Source organism: Mytilus trossulus, chromosome 8 (genome assembly GCF_036588685.1).
Source record: "Mytilus trossulus isolate FHL-02 chromosome 8, PNRI_Mtr1.1.1.hap1, whole genome shotgun sequence".
NCBI classification, from domain to species: domain Eukaryota; kingdom Metazoa; phylum Mollusca; class Bivalvia; order Mytilida; family Mytilidae; genus Mytilus; species Mytilus trossulus.
In genome coordinates, this window is record NC_086380.1 from 6,664,309 (window position 1) to 6,692,283 (window position 27,975).

Here is a 27,975-nt window from a genome sequence, read left to right on the forward strand (position 1 = left end):
ATTGATTTGAGTGGGTACTTCAAAGTCGTTTCAGTGATACACGTGTTTCAAGCATATACTTTTACTTATTTCCGATGGTCTAGAAAAGAAAACTGTCGTTATGAAGAAATCTATTCAAAAGGGGGTATTTTTTGTTTACAAAACTTTGAATTTTTCGAAAAAAATAAGGATTTTCTCACCCCAGGAGTAGATTACCTTAGCCATATTTGGCACAACTTTTTGGAATTTTGGATCCTCAATGCTCTTCAACTTTGTATTTATTTGGCTTTTTAACTAGTTTGATCTGAGCGTCACTGATGAGGCTTATGTAGACGAAACGCGCGTCTGGCGTATAAAATTATAATCCTGGTACTTTTGATAACTATTGGCACGAGAGTAACCCTTCAATGTAATGACTACACCTTACACGAGGTATCAATTCCAAGTGATAAGATGCTTCGTTTTGTTGTAAAAAACACTTCTTACTTAGTATGTGTGTGTGTGTGGGGGGGGGGGGGGGGGGGTCGGGCTGAAAAAAGGAAAATTTTAAAAGAAAAATATATTTGTATTACTTGGCGAAAAAAATAATTAAGTGGCGAAAAATATATTGTTTTGACGAAAGAAGTGGCGAAAAAAATAATTGACCCAGCGGAAACCCTGTAAGGAACTATATGTTTTTTCCAACGCATTCACAATTTGTTTTGATCCGACGTTATCGACGTCTTGACAACGCCTATTGTTGTATGACGTCAAAGAGTGAAATAACCACGTGTATTTCACATGTTAAATTATTGGATTTTATTCAACTGGGAAATCAATGTAATTCATTGCAACCAATGTAATAATGTGGTTTCTTACAGCTATTTCAACTTTAAAAGAAGTTTTAAAAGAGCCAATTTCACTTGATCCTTTTATGGTTGTAGGGTTGTGTTTGCAGACATACATGCGGTCGGCTTATTGACATATTCTATGTATACAGAAACGTAAGTCTAGATATAACCGAGAATAAAATTGTCCAAAACAACTTTCCTTTCTGTATGCTTTAGAATTGTGGTCGGTTGTTATTAGTAGAGAAATCCGTTGTACACAAAGAGCAGGCGAAAATATTGGAAAGAAATCTGGCAATCCAGTTGGTCACTTAAGATAGACGTCTAACAAACAAATTGCGAGGGTTTGAACTTATAATACAAATGGTGACATATATGATAGTGATTGATTGGATGTTGTTTAATGCCTCATTCAACACTGATTTGGATAATATTATATTCACCTAGGATACTTTTAAAATAACAAAACATTAGAATACCAACATAAATGTTATTTGATATAGGCACATGTCTTATTGACTTGTTGTAATGACTATTTAAAATTTTAACAATCAATATACTGACCAATTAGCATCAAATATGATTTTATTCCAAAAACTTTATATTCATTGCATTGCTGGTCTATGACACTTTTAAACCCGTAAGCATATTACTTATATGAAAGAACAATGAGTCAAACATGGTTCAATCCACTGCATACTGATTGAAGCTATAAGAGAAAGACGGACGATTGAGTTTAGTTCCCGTGTATGGTAACATATCGTATGATGAAATGTTATTAAATGATCATATTTGTTGATGCCAAAATGATCAAAGTGTTATCGAGGATATATTTGTGTTAAACACATCATTACAAATATTAAATCCGAGTTAAGTACATCCGTGTTACATTATGTAAAAATGAGTTTACAATTTCTCACTTAATAGCATTTAAAAAAATCTTTTTATCTCTCAAAAAGTAACAGCTAATTATCCATGTTTAATTCGGTAAAATAGTGTAAAAGTGAAAGGCATTGATATGAAAAAAACAATTATTCAAATATAGACACATTTATCAAATCATGAACGTTTTTTCAAGGTGGATAGGTTCCTTCTCTAAAAGTATTGAAAGCCTTCAAGGTCAAACGGAAAAACAATATTTTGATTATATTTAGATCAGGAATTTGTATCTTCAAAATTTGTTTATTAGTTGGTTGTGTACTGTGGGTTGTGATGAGTCGAAGACCTTACGTTTACAATTGATTTGTGCAGTTTGTTGTTACGCTATGACCATTTGAGTGTCGTGACATTCTCCTCCTCCTCCTCATCATAATCATCATCAAAATATTAAATAGAAGAAGAAGAACGAATGTCATACGAAGAGCCGGACCTCATTATGGGCACCCCTCCACCAGTGGGATTTGTATTCTCTTGTTGTGTTTGGAGTCTTTATGGACGTGTTTGTCTTTTCGTAGGTTTTTCTTTTTCGAGTTGACTACAACGTTGATAATACTTACCGACTTTTGAATTTGGATATTCTCGTGGTAAACTCGTTTCATTTTTAAATGATGAAAATTATTTACAAATTTAATATAAATATGATGATAATTCTATAAATAAGGATATCAACAACGCATAAGTCACAATAAATATGAAACTCAAATTGTTATAAACTCAAACTTTATTTAGAATATTATTGTCAAATAAAACGTTTATCTGTTCATAAAATGGCCGTTGGTGGTAACATTAAAGACTTATTAATACTGTTAACGACAGCATTCCAAAACATACGTTCACCTAAACCTTCTGTAAATATTAAATGTGGAGTTGTGTTAAGAAGTGTTCTGAGTCCACTTGTCATGTGTTTTGAGTCAATTTGGTGATACATAATTAACACTAATGAATTCATGCCTTGGTGACGTCTTCTTTCCAGGGCTAAGTTCACTTCCCATTGACACCATTCACTTTTGGCGAAATCGTTGGACATAATAACGATAATTTTCCAACTTTTTTTCATAAATTTCTCAATATTATTTATGATTGATTCTCCAATTTCGAAATCTCGATGGTGAATACAAATCTTTAATCCATTATCTTCCAATCTATTTATCAAGTCACCATGAACCCATTGACGATCGGACTCGCAATAAACAACAAAAGCGTCAAAATCGAAATCGTCGCTGGACGTTAGTTTCAAATAACCTTTTTTAATGCGGTGATGAACACGGGCAAAATAAATCAAATTCTTTATGTTAATGTGACATCTATACAATATTACCGCTGAGAAGAATACAAATATTAAAACAGAGCAAACAGCAATTATAATAATGAATGTAAAATAACTAATTTCACATTCTGCATCAGTTGGCCTATAACTTTCTAGTAAAGAGTTCTTTAAATTTTCAGGATACGCACACGAGTAAAATTCAGGCCAATTACTAATCTTTTTTGTAATATTGGTTGATTGCAAGAAGTCTAAAAACCATCTTTGATCACATGTACACCAAAATGGATTGTGTGAAATTTCAAATACATCGAGTTTATTCAATAGCAACGCTGGAAATGAAGTCTTGTTTATAATGTGAATTAAATTTCCATCCAAATGCAAATTTCGTAAATTAGTCATATTTGCAAATGTTGATGGATTCCATCTAGCTATTTTGTTGCCAATTAGAATTAAGTCTTTTAAAAAATGCATATTTTGAAACAGTCCTTCAGGTATTGTTGCAATTCCAGTAGTTTCAATATTTAATGTTCGTATCTGTTTTAACGGAAAAAACATAGCAAGTGTATGTTGCGGTTTATGAGGCAGGTAATTTTTACTTAAATCCAATTTTTCCAAATTGTATGTGTTTATGAACATGTCTCGGAAATAATTCAAATTATTGATCTTATCAAAACGAAAACTGTTTTTGATTAGTTGTAGAGTGCAAAGAGAAGTACAGTTAAACGCATTTTGTCGAATATTCATTCGTGGAATATTATTAATAGATAACCTAATCAGACCAGTCAAGGTATAAAAACTGTTTTTATTTAGGTCTTTCAATCTATTGCCGTCGAGAATTAAACTTTGAAGACTTTGTAAACACTTAAATGAAGATGGCAAAATGAGTCTTATTGCATTGTCTGTAAGTATCAGTTTTCTTAAAACTGGAGCTAGACTATTTTTTCCTAAATCGTCACAAAAATTCGGTATTTCGAAGATATTATTACTTGTCAAATCAATTGATTCCACTTTCTGTAACCCGTTTGCCTTGAAATATGTCATGGAGCATCCAACGCAACGAAACTTCTTTAATCCAAAAATTGGATTAAATATTGAAGCATTCATTATTCTAAAATCATTCCCATTAAAGGACAATACTGACAATGAAACACCTTCTAAGGTATCGAGAAAATTTACCGGAAGTGAAGTCCAACCATTACTTTCTAAAATCAATTCGCAGAATAATGTTACGTTCACACTTCTCAATGATGATTTAAAAGTCAATGCATCTAACTGGCGTTCAAATGAAACTTCCAACGACTGCAAATATCGAAGATCTGTAAACGCGTCGGTTGATATCACCTGAATAGAATTATTCATCTTAAATGCTAATCGAATGATTTTGTTCGATGAAATATTTTGAAATGTTTGTCGACTGATATTTGGTAAATAACATAATCTTAATTCCAGAGCCGTCACAGATTCTTTTAAAATAGGTATATAATGTAATTTTCTGCATTTTGCGACAGTATTCTTTTTATAGTACTGGCACGGGATGACACCTTTTCGATAAATGTTATAGTTTTCTGTACAAAAGATGAATTTGATACATACGTAAAATAAAATAAGAAAAATCCTATTCATATACATCACTTAACAGAATTGTCGCTTTCACGTTATGACAAATATCGGAATGCAGTGTTAACTTACCTTTTAAAGTATAACAACTGTTTCAGTTGACTAAATTTGAATTTAAAAATCACAATCATTTCCAATCACATTATTTAAATGTTCAAATACATTTGAGAGGCCCAAAAGAGGTACGAAAGATACCAGAAGGACAGTCAAACGCAAAGATTGAAAATTGACGGACAACGTCATGACTACAAATAAAAAAAACAAACAGACAAACAATAGTACACATGACACAACATAAAGAAAACTTAAGACAAAGCAACACGAACCCCACCGAAAACCGTGATGCCAGGTGCTCCGGAAGAGAAGGCAGATCCTGTTCCACATGTTGCATCCGTCGTGTTGCTTATGTTATTACAAATCCGGTAAATATACATCAAAATCAAGATAAATGATGGCTTATACTTTAATTGCATGAAGATCATTAACACAATATAGACATCTGTTGAAATATATGACAATGTTATAGTATGCCAGTCTATTTTATTTTCTGATGACAAAATGTGTTGTTGTTTTGTTTTTCTGATAATTTATCCAATTTAAGAATATTGGTCCACTGTTTCATCTCCTGAACTGCTTGGCCATTGTTACTGCCGCTTGACGTAAAGCAGGCAATGATAAACTCACCAAGTATTTTTCAAATTTGGCCGGTAAATGTAAATTATTGAAAAAAATATCAACTTAGTGATTTTAGCCTCAAGAGTCAACATCTTCCATGTTTATTATTTTGTGAATCTTTATAAGATTGCACTTACGTGGAGTGCCAATATATTTAATTTTAAGCATATTTAATTATTTGTGTTTTCTATTTCTGCACATTTTTCTTTAGAACTGTATTTGCATTGTTTTTGCATGTCATCAATTTGCAATTATTACAATTTACAAGTATTTTTACTTTATAATAACCTGTTCAACTTACATTTCTTTATAGCAAACAAACTTTTTTTATTCAATGTAAATTGTTGTAGAGAAGATGTTTAAATTAGATGATAACATTCGGATATCGTTGTACCCAAAAGATACATTTTCAAAATGTATAGATTTTCTGTTTCCTTTTAGTAAGGTTAACATACTATTTATACTGTTCTTATATCAACAGATACGGTCAGGGAAGGTATTGTTCATTATATTTAATAATTGATGATTTAAAGGTTCTAGGTGGTTACTGTAACTAAAAGAGTAGAGATTAACGAGGAATAAAATGACTTAATATTAGTATGAATACAGAACAAAAAATTCATCGTGAAGACCCTCATCAAGTGTGTGTTCACTGAAATGATAAATTACGTCGACGTGAGTTTATGATAAAAACATTTGATATATTTCCTGTTGAAAATGGGTATTACCAATGTTATTTCAACTGATCGGGCGGAGCTAGGTTTTAATTTGCATAAGGACAGTCTATTTGAAGATGTGTGTGATAAGGATGATTGCCGTTATAATTATTATTTATTTCTAATCACCTATCAGTGTCATCAAAGGAATTTACAAAAGAATTACTGGACACTTCATTGATGAGTTTATCCTAATACACCTATCTATAAATATGGACTGGTTTATTATGAGCGAACCGGTTAAACTCCGCCCAGTCAAGTGAAATAAATTGAGTAATACATATAATGAAATTCATAACATCTTTTAAAAAGGTGTATTTTCATGTGTATTTCCTTCAATATTTTATTTGATAACACAGTGATATAGTGTCCGATTGAGATCGAGTTTGTTGGACTAAATCGATCCAGTTTTATTCGACTGTTTGTTCCGCAGTTCTATTGTTATACTTCATAATTTCTATTTCTGAAACAAGTTTAAATCGATTAGATTCATTGATACGAATACGAATGGAATTTGACCACAGGGTATGACTAGCGGGGTTTCGGGACTTCTTCATGCCTTAGAAATATTGTTTTGTAATACCATGAACAGAAGAGATTACTAATAGTGTTCACTACAAATTGTTTAAAGACATATTAAAAAACTTATTTCACGTAATTCCAATAGTTACGAAAAATATGTAATATAAATTTTTAAATACTTCTTTGCTTAAAGCTTGAATTTGATCCCAATTGGCAATGTCTTAAAGAACATTCATGCAAAGAACTTTTATTCGAATTATTCATCAAAAACATATAGTATTCATTAAAACAGTATTTTAATAACAAAATAAATTTTAATGTTTGGATTGTTGAAGACAAATGATGGCACCAGGGGCAGATCAAGTCATTTTTACAAGGGGATCCGCCAATATGTCCCCATTTATAAGCATCGATCGTGAAAATATGGGGTTTTGATCCCCTGATCATATCCTCCAAGGATAGCCCCACAACAAGTAACCACAATTTACATCCCAGCTCCTTTGTTCTAACAGGGATGATCTGAGCCGGATCACCCCTACCAGATCACCCCAGTTTGAGTTTCTTTGTTATGAATGCTTTCCTTTGTTCTGTAACATTTTGGCGGGAATGTCAAATCCACTATAATTACATTTTCCCACGTTTCAACGAATAGCGGGAAACATTTGTATTAACGATGCGTATGAATTTTCTTATTTAGTCACGTGAAAATGTTTTCATGTGCGGGAAAATATTTCGAAAGCCTTCACTTTCTACCCAACAGTCGTAATGTCAAGATGGACACCGGGATAGATTCTCCGATTCGGGAAGCATTGCAAACGAGGTAAAACGTGTCATCGCTAGTTCTCAGCAGGGTATGTTGAACAATATGAGCGCAATGATGGACTCAAGATTGAATCGTTTACAATCCAGCATTCAACAGTCTCAGTTTGATATTTCTAACGCACAGATCAACAAAATAGAGGAAAGTGTATCAGACAATTACAAGTTTCAAAGGAAACGGAATGAAAACCAGTTTCGACACAGTGTAAAAGTAATTTCCAAGTTAACGGAGGCCCGTTCCTTGCTGGATACTCCTGATGTCAGCCTCTCCAAAGTAGCCGCGGCGAAAAGACAAAATATCGGAAGGTATAGACTTAGTTCAAGAGCGTCAGAAGCTTATTAAGTTAGCGGATTCTTCCGAGTTAGGATGGCGTGTAGTGCAGGAATATGTTACAAATCCTATAGCAGACGATTCTGAGGACGAGAAACGTATGAATAGAGCCCAATCTAGAGCTGAAAGAAAAACTAAAGCGGAAAAGGCAAAAAAGCGTCCAAGACCAGTTCCATATAACAAAGACAGGCACTCTGAAGACAAGAACTCAAACTACAAGACTGGTAGATGTTTCACTTGTGGCAACAGAGGCCATTGGAGTGATAATTGTCCACAAAATAAGAAGTCAAAGATAAGTACATTCAATTTATTACATTTAAATCTGAATCAAAGATAAATAATGTTAGTTTTGATCATACATGTACTATTTTACCTTCTGTCTCAATAACGAGCAAGTACGATTTACAAAACAAGAATGTAACGACTGAACAGTTGTCATCTGATACTGTTTTATACTTACCTGGCACACCTGTAGGTAGATTAAAGATCAGGTTAGATAAATGGAAATTGATAACTGATAATCAATACATTCTCGACATAATCGAGAACGGTTATAAAATACCGTTTAAAACAGAACCTGATCGTATACATATTAAGAATAACAAATCTTCATTAGACAACAAAGATTTTGTTTCATCAGAAATTTTAAATCTATTGAAAAAGGTTGTATCAAAGAAGTAAGCACTATACCGTTAGTCGTTAACCCACTTACGGTAGCTTTCAACAAATCGAGTAAACCCAGACTCGTCCTTGACTGTCGTCACATAAATCCACACTTATTTAAATACAGGTTTAAATACGAAGATTGTAAAGTCGCTAGAGAATTGTTCAATGAAAATGATTTCATATTCAGCCACGATTTAAATCGGCATATCATCATCTTGAGATATTTAAAGAGCATCAACAGTATTAAGGGTTTTCATGGCTGTTTGATAATACAGTAAAATATTTTGTGTTTGCTGTTTTACCCTTTGGAATTTCAACCGCAGGGTATATTTTTTCAAAGGTTTTGCGAGAAGTGGTTAAAGATTGCAGATCTCAAGACAAGAGAATTATAACGTTTTTAGATGATGGTCTTGCTGGTGATAAAGATTTTACCACTGCTTTACAGTGTAGTAAACAAGTTAAACTTCAATTAGAAGATTTGGGTTTTTTAATAGCGCATGAAAAATCGCACTGGTTTCCTTGTCAAAAGTTAGATTGGCTCGGTTTCACATGGGATACAAAAAATGGTAACATATTTGTCAAGGAAGAAAGGATAGAGAAATTAGAAAAATATTTGAATTTTGTTTTGTTTCAAGTGACTAATGAAAAGATTTTGTTCAGAGCTAGATTTATAGCAAGTATTGTTGGTCAGCTTATTTCCATGCACGCCGTTTTTGGCAATGTAGTACGTAGAAATACTAGATTTCTTTATGATTGTGTTATGTCAAAAGCAAGTTGGTAAGCGTGTGTAAGAATAACGCACGAAGCTTTAAGCGAATTAATGTACTGGAATCTTCACTGTAGAAATATGAATACAGTAGGTGCTAAGATAAGCACGGTAACAGTCAATACGTTGTTTGACTGTGAGATTTTTTGTGACGCCTCAGATGTGGGCTTTGGTGGTTATATTACACCTTTTGCTGATTCTCATTTTGAGAATTTTGAAACATTTGGTAATTGGACCAAACCGGAAATGGGTGAAGATTCTACATGGAGAGAATTAGAATGTGTCAGAAGGGTATTAAAGACATTTATTAATGTCACTAAAAACAAACAAATTAAAATTAATTCCGATAACAAGAATGTTGAGCATATTTTGAAAGTAGGTAGCAAGAAATTGAAATTACAATCAATTGCTACCTCTATTATCGATTTTTGCGAAGTTCAAAAGATTAACTTAACACCTAATTGGATACCAAGAACTGAAAATAATGATGCAGATTATCTGAGCAGAGTCATGGATCATGACGATTGGGGAATAGAACCCTCAATTCATCGTTATTTGTGTAATTTATGGGTCATTTGTACGGTAGACAGATTTGCTACACACTATAACTCTCAGTGTGAGAGATTTAATTCAAAAGTATGGTGTCCAGGGACAGAAGCTGTAGATGCTTTCACACAGTTTTGGGGTAACGATGTAAACTGTCTTGTACCGCCACCTATCTTAATTACTAAAACTCTGAATAAATTAAAACAAGATAAAGCAAAAGGAACACTGGTCGCTCCTGAGTGGACTTCTGCCCCTTATTGGCCTATTTTACATAGAGATGGTGAATTTATTTATTATTTACCACAAAATAATTGTATCGTCAAAGGGGCAGGAAAAAATTGTGTTTTCAAGACAGGGTTGCTGAAATTCAGATTGATAGCTATGAGGCTAGCGTTTTGATTAAGAAATTCTATTTTGCAGGAATAGGATTGAAGCGGAATGTCGGAGCAGCTGTGGAGGCAAGCGGAGTTTCTAAAGACCATACTCTTTATGATTTAACCGGAAAGATGTCGTCATTTCTTCTCAACTCAAGAAGTAACAATACGAACAAGACATACTTTTCAAGTTTCAACAGATGGAGCGCATTTATCAAAGAACATGGTTTTAATAATTTACCCGCTGCTCCTATGCACGTCGCATTGTACATAACTTATTTGATAGACAAAAACTGTTCTCCTAACGTTATTAATAGTGCTATTTATTCTTTGAAATGGGTACACGAGCTGAATGGTTTTGCTGACCCTACTGATAATTCATTACAAGAATCAGCCAAGCGGTTAAATGGAAAACCTGTTAACAAAAAAGAGCCTGTTAGTATCGACATTATTATTGAACTATGTACAAAATTCAAAGATTCTAATGATTTATTAATTGTAAGAGATTTAGCAATGATAGTGTTAAGTTTTTCAGGATTTCTCCGTTTCGACGAGCTTAGTTCTTTAAAATGTAAAGACGTAACTGTGTATGATGAATTTTTGAAATTATTTATTTCTCATAGCAAAACGGACCAATATAGACAGAGTAATGAAATTTTGATTGCAAACGGGAAAACTATGGCATGTCCAGTCAGTATTTTCAAGAATTATATTGATTTGGCTAAATTGAACCTGAATTCAGATTTTTACATTTTTCGACCTATATTTAGGCATAAGTCTTTAGCTAAACTTATTATATAAGAAAATAAAATACACAGCAGCTAGAGAAAATATATTGAAAAGACTGAAATTAATCGCACCCACGTTGAATTTGGGTTTACATTCTTTGCGTGCCGGTGGGGCGACCGCTGCTGTTAGTTCAGACGTTAATGAACGATGCATTAAAAGGCATGGCAGATGGAAGTCTGAAAGTAGCAAAGACGGCTATATTGCCGACACTTTAGAAAAGAGACTTTCAGTATCTCAGAGTCTTGGATTATAGTTTTTTTCACTCATATTTCACCCCTTTCTTTGTATGTTTTCTAGCTGTCTGGGTTATCGGCAATATGAATATATTGTTTTGTTTTATTATAGCCTATGCATTCAAGGGGGAAAAGGTTAAGGTAAAACTTACATTTTCCCGCGTTTCAACATATAGCGGGAAACATTTGTATTAACGATGCGTATAAATTTTCTTATTTAGTCACGTGAAAATTTTCATGTGCGGGAAATATTTCGAAAACCTTCACTTTCTACCCAACAGTCGTAGTGTCAAGTTTATTTTTACATATTTCAGATATGTAACAGTTTAATTCATGTTTCTGATCATGGTTAGTGGTTTTTTGTAACGAATATTGTAACTCAAATTTTGTATATACTGTCCAAGTATACCTCTGGAGACGGTCTTCCGAGCACAGGGTTTGGACGCAGGTTTCCAACTTTTTTCCACTACATATTTGGTATTTAATGTAGTTTGACCCGAGATAACTCGTTTTGGTTGTTTTTTCCTGGCCGGCGGGATCGTTGATGAAAGAGCCTTTGCTAGTATTTGGTATTTAACTAAATATACTACATGTATGTCATATATCAGCATCCAGTAATCATCTATAATTGTATTGATTTATTTATGTATTTATGCTTATGAATTGTATTTTCAACTAATTAAATCCGCTGTCCATCAAGCTGTCTGGGTTATCGGCAATATGAATATATTGTTTTGTTTTATTATAGCCTATGTATTCAAGGGGAAAAAGGTTAAGGTAATACAACTTATATTTAAATATACAAGTATACGGAAAAGACTATATCTATCAAAATCACGTAGAAAAAATCCAGTGTATATGCTGGGATTCGAGCTCAAGACCTTTAGCATATCAAGTCACGTCACAACAACTACACCAGGACGACTGGATACGAACATTCTGTAATTTAACATACTTAAAGGAGGCAAGATATTTTTATAAGTGGGGCGGTTTGGCAGACCTTTGACCTTTATTCAGTGTGGTTTAAACCCTTTTCGTTAATAATTGAGTTGTCAGTGGTTGTTCAGTTTGATTTTACACTTTTTCAATAGTGGGGCGAGTCATTAAACAAGAGTGAGGCGATTTTTTTCATAAAGTGGCGATATAGGTTGGGCCGATTGGCCAATGGGGCGAGTAAACATTGTTTGATATCTACTCATCGTGTTCGGGGGTCAAAAAGGGTATTAATCATATAGTAATGTATAAAGTATATTATAATGGTTGTGTGGCGTTCTAAACTAGATTTTATGAATTGTAAATGGTTTTTCGTCAAATCTAAAACAGCTGGAATGTAAAATAGTAATCCCACTCGGACTTGGTGTGTCAGTGTAAGATCACCCTCTGGCCTCCGGCCATCTGGGTGATCTTACATTGACACACCGCGTCATCGTTGGATAACTATTAACTACAATTTGCTTTTGAAAAGAAAAACGAATTATAGAATTCTGGTCACTTCATAAACTTAAAACCCTCTTTCGCTGCGGACACAATTTTTGGCAATCTAATAGAAAATTCGTTCGTCGAACATGCAGATGAGCCTGCATTGTACTGTTGTTTTCTGAATTTTGTGAAGCTTAGGTTTAAAACAAAAAAAGTAAAATCCTCTAATTTGTTGTCCAACGTAATGGTTTTTGAAGCAATAAAAAACTTATGATTCGCCCAAATCTTATCCTTGTCAAATATAAATTGCATGTTCTTTACAATGAAGTACAAGCTATTACACTACACTGATTGCTTAACTCTTTGTCAGTTTTCCACAATAATTTTAATGAATTTTCCTTTTACAACGGAACTCATTTGTCTTTTTGTATAGTATGTGTATTTTTAAAAGATATTATTAACAAATGGTTCTGTGTACATATCGAAAAAGGCAAAATAGAAAACCTTTATTGAAAATACAAAACGGAACGTCATTTGTCGAATGGTCGATTGCCTTTTTCGAACTATTATGTTACAATAAATCTGTTAAACATGGGATTACATGCACAGATGAAAACGATTCGAATATGATTTAAAGTGTAATAATATTTACCGTTATAAGTACATGTAAGTAAACTTATTTGAACTCTGCGATCTATCTTCCTCCCTTCCACGGAGCAAAATGACCATGGACATGACAAACTATAAAAAACACTAAAAAGTGAGACAAGATAAAACTGAAAACAGATGTTTTCTACTTTTTCCAAAATTGTTGTGGTGTATACAGAGACCGAATGACAGGAATGTACAATGTACAACGGTTCAAACAAATTTCGAAGTTGAAAAGCATTGCGGATCATACATTTCTTTTGCCAAATACAACTAAGGAAATCTATTCAAGAGGTAGAAAATACTCCAATTTAGGACTACGACCATATTCATGATATTTTATGTCATATAAACAGTATATTATTTTGTATTTTTTACCTTAACAATAATTCACAAAGTTATTTTTTGAAATTAGCATTGTACATCTACTGCTAATGGAAGTAAGTTACTTTAGTTATCACAATACGTCTGTTTTCCAATTAAACAATTGTCTAAATCTTTTTTGCTTTCAAGTTGTTTATTTCTATTGTTCTGATTTTGTTTACTACCGTTCACATAATAATTAACTTACACAGTTAAGCAAAAAGAAAAACGCCATGAAATGAAAAAAACTGGTTGTTACAAATGTATCTAGAGAATTATTATGACAGTAATAAGGTCATACATAGAAACCCGCATATAAGTTGTAACACGATATAACGGAGCGACCTTTTTTACAGTCACTTAGCACAATTGTATGTATATTGAAGACAAAAAATATACATCTAATATAATGTCTTGTTGAGATGCACGTACTTAACCTGTTTACTACAAGTGCATTCATTGTGTAATATTCTAAAAGTGTGTATAGTGTTATGGTGTAAATGAATTTACCCTGTGTGATGCTCAACAAATGAACAAGTGTGTAACGTTATTTGAATATACACAGTGTGTTGCAATCAGAATGTTTATTATAGTATAATAAAAAGTAATGTTTAAAAAAATATCCTAGTGGAGTGTTCTAAGATTTGTTTATTTATGTATTGCAACTGGATAGCACTTTATATAATATTTATAAAAAAAATGCAAATTGAAAATAACAGTTTGCGCAAAACGACTGCATCCATGCGTTCAGCATGTAAACTAATGTGATGCTACAAGAATAGTATGATGGTACATAATGGTATGTTGAATTTGGTCGTATTTCCGCAGAATTTTTGAAAGATGAATAAAATGATTATTAGATAATATATAGTATGCCAGTCTATTTTATTTGCTGATGACAAATGTTTGTTTTTTTTCTAATAATTTTTCCAATTTCAGATCATTGGTCCACTATTTCATCTCCTGAACTGCTTAGCCACTGTTACTGCCGCTTAACGTAAAGCAGGCAATGACAAACTCACCAAGTATTTTTCAAATTTGGCCGGTAAATGTAAATTATTGAAAAAAATATCAACTTAGTGATTTTAGCCTCAAGATTCAACCTCTTCCATGTTTATTATTTTGTGAATCTGTATAAGATTGCACTTACGTGGAGTGCCCATATATGTAGTTTTAAGCATATATTACTATTTGTGTTTACTATTTCTGCACCTTTTTTATTTTTGCATGTCATCAGTTTGCAAATATTACAATTTACAAGTATTTTTACTTTATAATAACCTGTTCAACTTACATTTCTTTATAGAAACAAACTTTGTTTTATTCAATGTAAATTGTTGTAGAGAAGATGTTTGAATTAGATGATAACATTCGGATATCGGTTAACCCAAAAGATTCATTTTCAAAATATATAGATTTTCTATATCCCTTTAGTAAGGTTAACATGCTATTTATACTGTTCTTATATCAACAGAAACGGTCAGGGAAGGTATTGTTCATTTGATTTCCGCAGAATTTATGACAGATGAATAAAATGATTATTAGATAGAAAACAGTTTTGAAATACGAAGGCTTTTCTATCTCAAGAATAGATTTTCTTAGCTGTATTTGTCAAAACGTTTCGGAATTTTGGTCCTCAATGCTCTTCAACTTCGTACTCTGTTTGGCCTTTTTAACTTTTTTGGATTCGAGCGTCACTGATGAATCTTTTGTAGACAAAACTCGGGTCTGGCGTGAATACACAATTCAATCCTGGTATCTATGATGAGTTAATTTTCTACTTATTCCGACAAATTTTAAATAAAGTCTCTCCATTAACCCTGAAGGTAATAGCTTGAAACTCCTGTCAGTCATTATCTTGAGATGAGAAAAAACAATTCGACTTTAAAATTAATTCACTACGTTTGAAGGGTTATCCTGGCTATTTAGACATCACATTTGTCTGACACCCATTTGCTCGACATAACATTTGTCCAACACCCAATAGCCTTACACTACATTTATTCGATACTTATGTGTTTGACACCCCTATAGTACGATACTGGTTTTATTTGAAAATCTAACATATACAGTGTATAGTTTCCACTTGATTCAATATTTCAGGGCTCTTACTACCTAAAATGAAACTTTGATAGAGGAAGCTTCTGAAAAGAAAGCTATTACACAAAGAGTTTTAAGTGGTGAAGTTGCAATCATCCCTTTACAAATTGGTTGACCGTTACGGAATATCTGCTTCACATGTTGTTACAATTGTTGTATCCACAAGCACGTCCTCCTTTCCCAAAACGTGACCACCCGAATTAGACATATCACCGGGTTTGCACTTAAATGAGCAACACAATGGGTGAGAAATGTGGAGGAACATCTGCTCACCTTTCCGGAACACCAGAGATCCCCACCTGTGTTGTTTTTGTTCGTTTCTTTGTTTCAGTTTCCATGGTGTACTTGTATTTGTTTTGGTCTTTTGGTCATTATTTTGTCATGGCGTTGTCAGTTTGTTTTTCAACATATGCGTTTGAACGTCTCTGTGGTATTTTACGCATCTCTTTCATAGAATATCTATACGTGGTACTTAAAATTGTGTCTACTGTATCTTCTTAGTATAATGCATTGTATAAGATAGCTCTTTACATCTATTTGCCCAAATATTGCAGACTGTATAGAAGACATGTTAATTTTTTTGCTCCTTTTAATATTGTTGAATATAGTTCATATAGTTATAACATATTGTTTTGCTTCATCGACATGCGTGTGCGACGGCAACATATAAAATGAACCTGACGAGACGTCATATGTACTTGGACTATGCTGGATGTTGAACTTGAATAACATAGATTTGACCTTATCTTAGATAAATATTAGAGTTGGGTTCGTGTTCACGCTCATTCTAATATTACAGTTTAATGGTTTTATCTCTCTCCTTTTTGTTGTTTTCGGTTTTCTTTTAAAGGGAGTTATTTGACTTTTTTGACATGTAAATGAGCAGTAGCGTTTCTTTTTATAAAAATATTAAACACTTGTCAAATATTTTAAATGCCTAAGAAACGTCGCACGATACTGGTGTCACCTAACGTTACACACTCAAAGACGTAAGACAAAATAAAAACGTTGGAATGCATGTTGTTCAGATGGCTTTTTACAATAAATTTTAAAGGATTGATTTTTTTCCCAAAGAAAGGTTTTTTTTCTTAGATAAAAGATGTTAAGCTTTAGTTTTATTAACAAATTAAAAATTAAAAAGTAACTTGAATTGAAACCATTTAATTATATACATTTTAATTATACGGGCAATTGATTTCTTTTTTTTATGGATAAACTATGCACTGCAAGTGCATTCATTTTTGCACTCCAGAATGTCAAGGCAAAAGGACTATGGCATATCTAGCATGACAGTTCTGCACAAATATATGCAAGGGGATTAGCGGGGAACAATTATTATAGCTAGTTTTTTTCCCTATTGATTTGTATAATAGCGGATCCGACTATTATAGTCCGGAAAACACTTCAGTTCCGCGAGGAAATCTCTCTCCCCACCCCTTCTTTGTGAATCGGTAGAGCTTCCAAATAAAACATTAATTTTAAACTTTTCTTATTAAGCAACAAAATAAAATAGCCGTTCTCCAAATCGTCTGTGAAACCGCAATCGTGACAATAAGACGGAACGTTAGAAGCATATTTTATTAAATAACGTCAAAATCGTATGTGGGGACATTGTATCGGACATTTTAGTTTTATCTGATATCTTGTATATCAGATTTAATTTATGGGAATTTAATATCAAAATAGAGATAACTTTTTGTACTTTTATCCATTATAATTTTTTTATGTAACGAATGGCACTGTATTAAATAAACATCATGAAAACACAGAAAACGTAACCCTACGTTTAATTTGGTTTGAATGGGACAAAATGTCGGACATTGCTAATCAACTCGAATAAAAAGCATTTGTTTTTAAATTTCTTGATTATTGCATGAGACGAAAGTGTGATCTTTGTTCAAAATACTAGTATAAGAATTATTTACTTTCGACATGGGGATTGTTCTGGAATTCCCTTTTTGGGACAATTTAAAAAAAAATACGGCAACCTTTCGTGCATGGGACACATAATTTGTATCATCTTGATCCCTTTTTCTTATATTTTCGTATTTTCGAGAGAGAAAAATCGACATTACGTCATCGCCCACTTATAAATGGCTTGTTCTAGACAAACTTTTATATCGTTTGGTAAAAAAAAATATATGTTTTTTACGGTATTTAGAATTTCACAAAACTAAAAGTGTAACGCGGGACAAGGAATTCATATTGCAAAATAAAGGTTTTATTGCGTTAAAATTAATGAAAATGGTCTGTTACATTTGTGACAGCGATATTTTCCTTTTTATTTTATTGTGTAACAATTCAAACTTCATCTAAAAGCAAGCGACTATTGTTCTGAAAATTGTTAGCCTACACGTTAAGAAGTTAATCCATTTTAATCCTAGCATTGTCTATTTCTTGTTATCGTATATATGTTTTTAATTGTATTATTCGTTTATAGCATTATGTGACAAATTTCATAAGTACATGTAGTTATGATTAAGTAAGATTACGTAATACATTTTATATCGTTTCTATGCGAATGGTCAGTTGGATACCAGCGGTCAAGCTGTACGGACACGGTGCATTTATAGTGACATTCATTGTGTTTAGTATTGAACATTGATTGGAATTACCATTTGTTGTATCTTACCGGAATATTTACCGTTGAACTTGTATTGTAATTTATGTTTTGCACTATTGAAGAAGTTGTACATAAACCATCGTAAAGCTTAATTTAGTTTCGTTGACTTTATCCAGTGACTTTCCCCAAAATTCTAAATATAACAGGAACGACAAAAAACCCTGTTATACATATACAAAATTGCAATAATTTGAAAGAAGAGTTTAAAAGCTTTAAAATGATATACAACACTTTATAATATCATTGTTTATGTTTAAAATTTAACAAGATGAATGTGTCTTGTTCGTGATTTTACCAAAGAAACACCAGTAGCGTGCGACGTTTCTTTATTTACATGAATTCGGCTTTCATTTTCCATAACCAAGGGTTGCGATTCAGTCAGCTTCTCCTCACCTTTGGTGGCATAAGATAGAAGTCAGAAACACGTGGTATTGATTTCTATTGGTCGCAGTTGTTCTTTGCTGTATCCAATCAATCATCACTTTCAAAATAATAATGTGTTTATAAAGAAAACATAAATTAACATTGCCATGTGCTGATCGAGTAACAATTCTTGAACCCAACAATGTAGAATGATGTTTGGTAACAATTTAAAGACAGGGTATGTTCGTCGGGTTAATGTTGGTATGGTATCTATATTTTCAGTCCCTGCTTCATGAAATGTTATGAAAACACTAGACACTAACATTGTACACCTCTACACCGAAGATAGCCCAAGCCTGCAATTGGCCAGGAATGATGATGTAGACATGGGCGTGACTTATTATCCTTCGGTAGACGGCTTAATCTGCCAAGGCTGGAGGGATGGGGACTGGATCGTAACTTATGGGTAGCAAAGATGCAGTTATCATTTTTATGATTATACGTACGGGGCGATTTCTGTTTCCTACAGTGAACAGAAATTGCGCTGGACACATAATCATGAACGTCTCATGAACGTATTACTGTACTAACAGTTTTCATTATTAAACTAAACAATTATGTGGGGTCAACATGATATCAATAGCAGTGTAATTGTCACAGGTGTAATGGCTTATTTGATAATATGTTTTAAAGAAAAGACATTATGGTTTTCTTGCTAATGATACAACTCTTTGCAAGATACCACATGACACAAACATTGGCGACTTTAGATCTTCAACAATAAACACAGCCCATACCGCATTGAAAACTATAGAAAGCCCCGAAATGACAAATGTGAAACCAAAAAATAACGGCCTAAATGTATAAAAAAATGAACGAGAAACAAGTGAACAAATGTGTAACACAACAACAAACGACAACTAATGAATTACAGGCTCATGACTTGGAACATGCACATACATGATGTGGTAGGGTTAGATATTTGAGTGTGCGCCCAACCGTGCCCCTAACCTTTAACAGTGGTATAACAGTACAATCAGATGGATACATATAGAAAAAGATTTTATAAAACCACAGAGTGGACGAGACTGGGTGTTTGTACATGTACATTCCTACAAAACAACACTAAGTGCAAATTGTGCTAAGTGTATAACTTTTGAACTAGTTTGAATCTCGGTCTATTTCTGTAATTTATTCTAACATACTTTTGTTTTTTTAACTCTGTATGTGTACATTGCCTATGAAAAAAAATTTAAAATTGTTTGTATGCACATTGAACAACAAATTTATGTGACGTATATAATTTTTCTAACGTCAGACACTCAAATCAATCCATGTGTTCTTAGACAGTAGATGTTATTGTGTCCTGTTAAATTGTTCCCTTTAAAAAGTTTTGGATTCTCATATATTCTATGAATAAAAAAAAAATTTAAATTGTTTGTATGCACATTGAACGACAAATTTATGTGACGTATATAATTTTTCTGACGTCGGACACTCAAGTAGATCCATGTGTTCGTGGATAGGTTTTTGTGTCCTGTTAAATTGTTCCCTTTTAAAAGTTTTGGATTGTCATAAATTCTATGTATAACTTTTGGACTAGTTTGATTTCTGTAATTTATTCTTACATACTTTTGATTTTTTAACCCTGTCTGCGCTCATTGCCTATGTAAAATTTAAAATTGTTTATAATCCAGGTACTTTTGATAACTATTGTATGCACATTGAACGACAAATTTATGTGACGTATATAATTTTTCTGACGTCAGACACTCAAATCAATCCATGTGTTCGTAGATAGTAGATGTTGTTGTGTCCTGTTAAATTGTTATACGATGATGACTGATGTGCTCATATTTTGACTATTTTATTGATTGTGACTTTATTTAACGCATCATGTAAATGTAACGGAATTTGATAAGACTGTTATTAAAGTGAGAGGATTAGCGCTATAGAACCAGGTTTAATCCACCATTTTCTACATTTGAAAATGCCTGTACCAAGTCAGGAATATGACAGTTCTTGTCCATTCGTTTTTGATGCGTTTTGTTTTTTGATTTTGCCATGTGATTATGGACTTTCCAAATTGATTTTCCTCTGAGTTCAGTATTTTTGTGATTTTACTTTTTTTTTAGAGTACTCGCAGTTACTGGCAGTTAGTAGTTATGCATCTAATAATAAATTGTTGTCGTTTCTGTTTCTGTTTATTTTATTTTTCATTTTTTTACTTATAATATGATCAAAGTATTTAAATTAATGAACTGTCTTGGCAAAACATTTTGATATAAAAAAAAGAAGATGTGGTATGACTGCCAATGAGACAACTACCCACAAAAGACAAAAATGACATTAACAACTATAGGTCACCGACCGGCCTTCAACAATGACCAAAGCCCATGTCGCATAGTCAGCTATAAAAGGCCCCGATAAAACAATGTCAAACAATTCAAACGAGAAAACTAACGGCCTTATTTATGTCAAAAATGAACGAAAAACATATGTTAAACGCCAAAAACAAACGACAACCACTGAATTACAGGCTCCTGGCTTGGGACAGGCGCATACATAAATAATGTGGCGGAGTTGAACATGTTAGCTGGATCCCAACCCTCCCATAACCTGGGACAGTGGTATAACATTACAACATAAGAACGAACTATAAACATCAGTTGAAAAAGACTTAACTCATCAGATAGACATTGATACAAATGGTCGTGGCCGGGTATGTTTATTCTACAGTTTATTCAATTTCCTTATCATCATAACAGTGGATTTCATTGAATAATTTGTTGTCTTCCATTTCCACCAATAAAGACCTTTTGAGCTCTGCGTGCCCCCTTTTAAATACTGTCCATTCAAATTGGCATGTGTGCAACTTTTGTACCACCAGGCACCATATCGATTAACCGCACAATTAAGTGACCACAGGTCATTATCTCTGTCCTTTGTACTAAAGCTCATCCCACTATTATACGTCATACAATCTCCTATAAAAAAATGGAAAAAAATATTAGAGCTACGCACTAAAAAAAAATGACTCAATCTTAACAGTGTGTTTTTTTTTCGGGAAAAACTCAATAAAAATAGTGTTTCAATTTCCTCTTTATCTATTTCGGCCGAAGGCTTTTTTAAACGTCTTTCAAAGTTTATTCATTTGAAGCGGCGTTCACACAGTGCCGATTATGGCTCCAGTTTGAGATCAGACAGCGCTAAGACACGAAATGTGATTACTATCCTCATCGATCTGGAATGTCCTAAGTTTATAACGAAGTCGTATACGTTCGTATCAGATTCCTACGGATTGGGAATGATACGGAGAGGTCGGCCAAGCATCTCGACAGTTAGGTGCGTCCCGTAACCTTCAGGGAAACTCACCCGATTGTGTCTAGTCGGATTAGAATCGTGACTATGTCGTGACAGATTCTGATGTTTCGGATTAAAATCGTAAAGATGTTCTGTGTTTTCTGAAATTTGTCCTCTGGAATGTGCATGATCTAGAGAAATTTGTCATTGCTGTTTTTTTGCCGATTGAGTCCAGATTGCATCCAGATCTTGCCGAATGCAAACTGTCTTTATTGAAACCATTCCGGAATAGTCGCGTAATTAATACAAAATTCAGCATTGATACCTACGTCAGAGTCCCGACAATTTCAGAACACAGTTCCACTGAGTCCAGTGAAAGCCGTATGCATTGCCTGTTCAATGCGGAATAGCATAATGTGATGGGATTGCTTTCCAACAGTACCTGATCATTCCGAATATGGCGACAGTCTTCTAACGGACATCTTCCGTCAGTTCACTGTCTGATTTCTGTTTGATCTCGGTATGGTCACACTCGGTAGAATCGGGATGCTGTCGGGACAAATTCTGTCGTTTTGTAACATGCGAAAGATATAAATCGGATAAGAATCGAATTGAGAATGGGATAATCGGTTGGAAATTGCGGAATTTGAATGCTTCCTGAACAGTATCTTATTGTTGTCGCGATTCAATAAATGTGTGTTTACACATTTAATTAAAACTTGAATTTCCAGCCACGATTCATAGAATATTGATAAGACATTTGAAAAAGTCTTATCGGGAATGGTTTTGTCAAAGACGGCAGTAAAAATCGTGAATGTGTGACCCCAGATTAAGTATGTCGTATACTTGAATATATAACCAAATCCCAAATGAATCTATAATATCTAAACAACGGCGTTATGCTAATCAACAGGAATGTGCATCTGTCGATGCTAGATAATTTTTGTATCAATATATATCAAATAGCATAATTTAAGAAATAGAATCAAGTGGTTTATGAATAGCATATAAACATGTTTTCGCTGTTATAAAAATTTAAATTCCTCATTAGATATATTTATCAAAGTTATGTACACCGGTATGTAAACATTACTACGTGTATTTGTTTATAAAATTACACGTGTTTGAAAGTATATAATAGGTTAAATGTTTTTCATTGGTCGAGTTAGAACTGACCATAATATTTGAATGAGGTCATTTCAAATATATCGTGCTATACTTTTGGCGGTTTTGTATATTAAAGATATTGTCATTCGAGGTTCGCTTTTGGTGCAGTTAAGTTGTAAGCTTGTGCTTAACCTGGGTATGTCTGAAAATAGAAAAGGAAGTCCAATGTCCGAAGGTGAGACTGAGCATTCACACATTTCAACCGGTAAATCACATAGTAGCAACCACATAGTAGAAGAGCGCCGTGATTTAGGTGATACTTTTGAACTTTTTAAAGTATATTTTGACAATAAGCTTGTAGATCTTAAATCAGATTTGGTCCATGAACAGGCCGTAAATTCCAAAAAGTTAAAGGAAGAGGTTTCCCTTAAATTCAAGCACGAGGGCAACAAAATACAATACAAATTTAACGAGGAAACTATTACCGAGTTAAACAAGGTTTATAGCTGTGTTCCCCGTTCAGAAACCAAGGTATCATCATAGACCTCATAGATAAGGTTAAGGGCCGAAACAAACTGATACGCATAGCAGATACTTCAGTCGGTGGTTGGGTTACTGTCAGAGAGTATGAAGCAAATGTTATCGCCTCAGACTCAGAAGATGAAAAGAAAATCCGCCAGGAGGAGTCCAGAGCCATGCGTTCGACTAAAGACAAATCCCTACGCCCAAATCCTTACAAGACAACTTCTAGACCGGCTCCCGTTGAAACTGCTCCTAACCCTTATTATTCCAATCAGTATCAGCGTCAGAACCCGCCGCCCTTTCAAGCTGGCAGCGGGCGGCATTAGCCGCCCAGCACGATATGTGCCATGCCTGTAAACAATTTGGCCACTGGAGGAAGAACTGTCCACTTGTTAAACGCAACCAGTTCAACTTCAACAATACACAACAGAACAATTAACAATGAACAGTTAGTTAATGATAAGTATTTATATTTATTTTCTGAATTTGATAGTGATTATTGTTTAAATCATGATAATGAGATTTTGCTTAGACAAGAAAGATTTTTTGAAAATTTCAAATCTAACACGGGTATTTTCTCTGGTGTACAGGGAAGGTTAGCTAAAAGTATTCAGTACTGGGAGCATATCGGTGCTAATTCATTTATTTTAGACACACTGAAAAATGGTTATCTTATTCCATTTATTGATACTCTTTCGAGCATGTACATGAAAAATAACAAATCTGCTCTTAAGAATGAGGATTTTGTTAGCAAATCTGTAAATGAACTTGTTCGTTCAGGTTGCGTCATTGAGGTCCCTTTCAACCTTACATTGTCAATCCGCTCAGTGTAGCTACTCAAAAGTCTGGGAAAAGGCGTCTAATTTTAGATTTGAGCACTTTGAATTTATCGGTGAAAAAGGAAAAGATTAAATTTAAAGATTGGAAAATAGCTGTGCAATACTTTCAGAAAAATGATTATTTGTATAAATTTGATTTAAAGTCTGGTTATTTTAATTTGGATATATGTCCACAGCAGCACACGTTTGTAGGTTTTTCGTGGGAAGATAAATTTTATTGCTTCACTGTTTTAGCATTTGGTCTAAACGGGTCCTTACATATTTACAAAGTGTCTCAGACCATTGGTCAAGTATTGGAGATTGGAGAAAAGAATGGTATAAAAATAGTTTTATATCTTGATGATGGATTTGGTATAATAACGAAAATATTAAATGCATCAAAGATGCTGAATTTGTGAAACAATCACTTTTGAGTGCTGGTTTTCTTTTGAACGAGTTTTTACTCCTGTACAGAAGTTGGAGTGGTTGGGAATCATTTGGGATTCGAGTAATTTCACTTTATGCATTCCTCAAAGGAGAATTGACGAATTATTTCAATCTATTCATAATGTTTTCAGGGAAATTCCATATATTTCTGCCAGAAATTTAGCCCAGGTAACGGGTAGAATTATAAGTATGTCTCCTGTGATCGGAAATATTACTAGAATAATGACTAGATATTGCTATATGTCTATTGCAAGTAGAATGTCATGGGATAGTTATTTATTTTTAGAAAGTAAAAGTTTTGTGATATCAGAATTAAAGTCCTGGCTTGATAACATTGCTAATGTAAATTTTAAAACATTAAATCAATATAGTCAGTCAGATGTATTGGTATACTCTGATCCTAGCAGCATAGCTGCAGGAGCATGTACAGTAGAGTTGGAAAGTAAAAATGTTCACAACATGTGGAAATCCTCTAAAATGTTAGAGAGTTCCACGTGGAGGGAACTAAAAGCCATAGAATTTGCGTTGATGTCTTATCAACATGCATTTGCGGGAAAATCCTTAAAATGGCTAACTGATAATCAAAATTGTGTCAGAATTGTTCAAGCAGGAAGCATGAAAGAAAAACTGCAAGATATAGCAATTTCCATTTTTTCTATTTGTTTACAAAAGGGAATCTCCATTAACATACAATGGATTCCTAGATGTGAAAATTCTTCGAAAGCTGATTATATCAGTAAAATCATTGATTATGAAGACTGGGGAGTCTCAAAATTGTTCTATACTGTTATTAACAACCTTTGGGATCCTTATACAGTCGATCGTTTTGCTAGTTCTCGTAACACAAAATTAGAAAGATTTAACTCTTTATTCTGGAATGTAAATACAGAAGCTGTAGACTGTTTTACTCAGAATTGGTCTGGTGAAAACAATTGGATTGTACCACCTATTTACTTAGTATTGAGAGCTATAAAACATGTAATTGCTTGTAAAGCTAGAGGTACTTTAATTGTACCAAAATGGATATCTGCGACCTATTGGCCTTTCATTTTTGATAAAAATATGAATATCAGAGATTACATATCTGATGTTATTGAATTTAAAAATACAAGTGGTATTTTTGTTAGTGGTTCTAATAGACAATCCATTTTTGGCACTGAGCCTTTTATTGCTCTAGTATTGGCAGTGAAGTTAGATGCAACAAGGATAACAATGCCCTAGTGCACTAATGTGTATTGAAGCTGGCGAGGTTAAAGTTGCGAGGCCCTAGTACACGAACGTGTATTGTAGCTGGCGAGGTTAAAGTGACGAGGTCCTAGTACACGGATGTGTATTCTAGCGGGCAAGGTTAAAGTTACGAGGCCCTAGTACATGAATGTGTATTGTAGCAGTCACGGTCGTTGTTGATAAGGCCCTAGTGTGTATATACATTGTAGAAAGCATGGTTGTATTCAACACGGCACTAATGTATATAGCATTGTAGCTGGCATGGTCAAATAAATATTGGACACGGTCCTGTTATGTTAACAGTGGCATGGTTCACTTGTATATAAGTTTTTAATACTTTGACATTGTATAATGTTTGTTTCACGATTGCACATTTTTCAGATATTTTTCGAGTTGGTAGATGGAAACAGAATTCAGATTATTCGGATGAACTTTCTACATTGAAAGCTAGATTACCAGAGTACTGCTTGAGCTCACGTTCTCTGAACACTCGTAAAAAGTACCAGTATGCCTTTAATGCTTTCTGGAAGTGGACTAAAATACATAATATTACTCCATTACCTTCATCTGATTATACAGTTTCTCTATATTTGATTCACATTTCACAGAATGCAAAATCGGCAAGCAAGATAAATGAAGTAATATACGCCATTAGGTGGGCACATAAACTGGCTGGATTTAATAATCCTTGTACATCTGAATTAGTAACGTTTGTAAACGAAGGAGCACAGAGAAAATTGGGACATTTTATCACTAAGAAAGATCCTATGACACCAGACATTTTACGACAGATTGTTCATAATTATGGTACTCTTAATAGACTTAAGAACTGTTTGTATGTGTTTATTAAGCTATGCAGGTTTTTTAAAGGTTTTCAGAACTAGTTAATTTGAGAGGTATCGATATAAAGATTTATTCTACACATGCAAATTTATACTTGGCAAAGAGTAAAACTGATATTTACAGAGAAGGGAGGGATGTGGTTATTTCTAAAACTTATCTTGTAACTTGTCCTGTCTCTATGCTAGAACGTTATCTCAAATTAGCTAGTATTACATCAAATTCTGATGAATTTGCTTTTAGATCCGTTAATTTTTGTAAGTCTGATAATTCTTATAAACTTAGAAGTACAGGTCCGTTGTCATACACGAGAGCTCGAGAAATACTACTTTCAAGTTTACAGAGTATAGGCTTAGATAGTAAAAATATTGGACTGCATAGTCTCCGTTCAGGAGGGGCATCGGCTGCTGCAGCGGCTGGTGTAGAGGACAGATTGTTCAAAAGCATGGTCGGTGGAAAAGTGACACGGTCAAAGACGGTTATGTTAAAGAGTCGTTGAAGGATAGACTTTCTGTAACAAATAATATTGGAATTTAATGATGTATTTTTTCGTTTATTTTTTCTTTACCCTTTCTTTATTTTTCGAAGCTTTGCTGCACACTGTCAGGCGAGCTGATCCCATACAAAGGTGTTGAGTTTATTTTGTAAATAACTTATGTTCGCTTGAAGTTATGAATGAGAACATAAGTTATGTAGTTATTTCCCATTATACAACAGGGAAATGTTTCTTCTTGATTGCCAATGATTTTCCTTAATCCACAAAGCAGATACTAATAAAATTTTAAAGAAAGATAAACATATCTGAGTTGAATTGTTTACTCACCAGCATTCCCGCTATAGCCACTTATTTTCAGTTCATATTTGGTTGTTATATTTCCAACCAAAAACGATGAATATTTTGCAAACCGTTTGTTACCGTTGAAATCTGATATCTCTAATCTGAGCTCATATTTCCCTTGCGATGTCAAGTCATTTATCTTTTGGTTACCTGAAAAATGAAGAGTGTTTTTTTTTCAATTTATACTAGGGATGTCAAAAGATCTGAAATTTGATACCCTGATACTCGGTTATGATACTAGAGTACTCGCCAGTTCTCGGATGAGTATTAAACGTCTACTGAAGAGTTAAT

General features: G+C 33.6%; 1 protein-coding gene across 1 annotated transcript in view; it reads right to left on the reverse strand.

Moving 5' to 3' along the window:
* Nucleotides 1-20,917: 20,917 nt before the first annotated feature.
* The window catches only part of LOC134681613 (fibrinogen C domain-containing protein 1-like), a 31,789-nt gene continuing 24,731 nt past the window's right edge, over nucleotides 20,918-27,975 (reverse strand). Inside the window, exons 4-5 of the mRNA XM_063541263.1 lie at nucleotides 27,670-27,834; nucleotides 20,918-21,569 (exon numbers count right to left, since the gene is read on the reverse strand). Coding sequence (XP_063397333.1) covers nucleotides 21,316-21,569; nucleotides 27,670-27,834 — 419 coding nt within the window. The 3' untranslated portion in view covers nucleotides 20,918-21,315. The remainder of the gene's footprint in view (nucleotides 21,570-27,669; nucleotides 27,835-27,975) is intronic.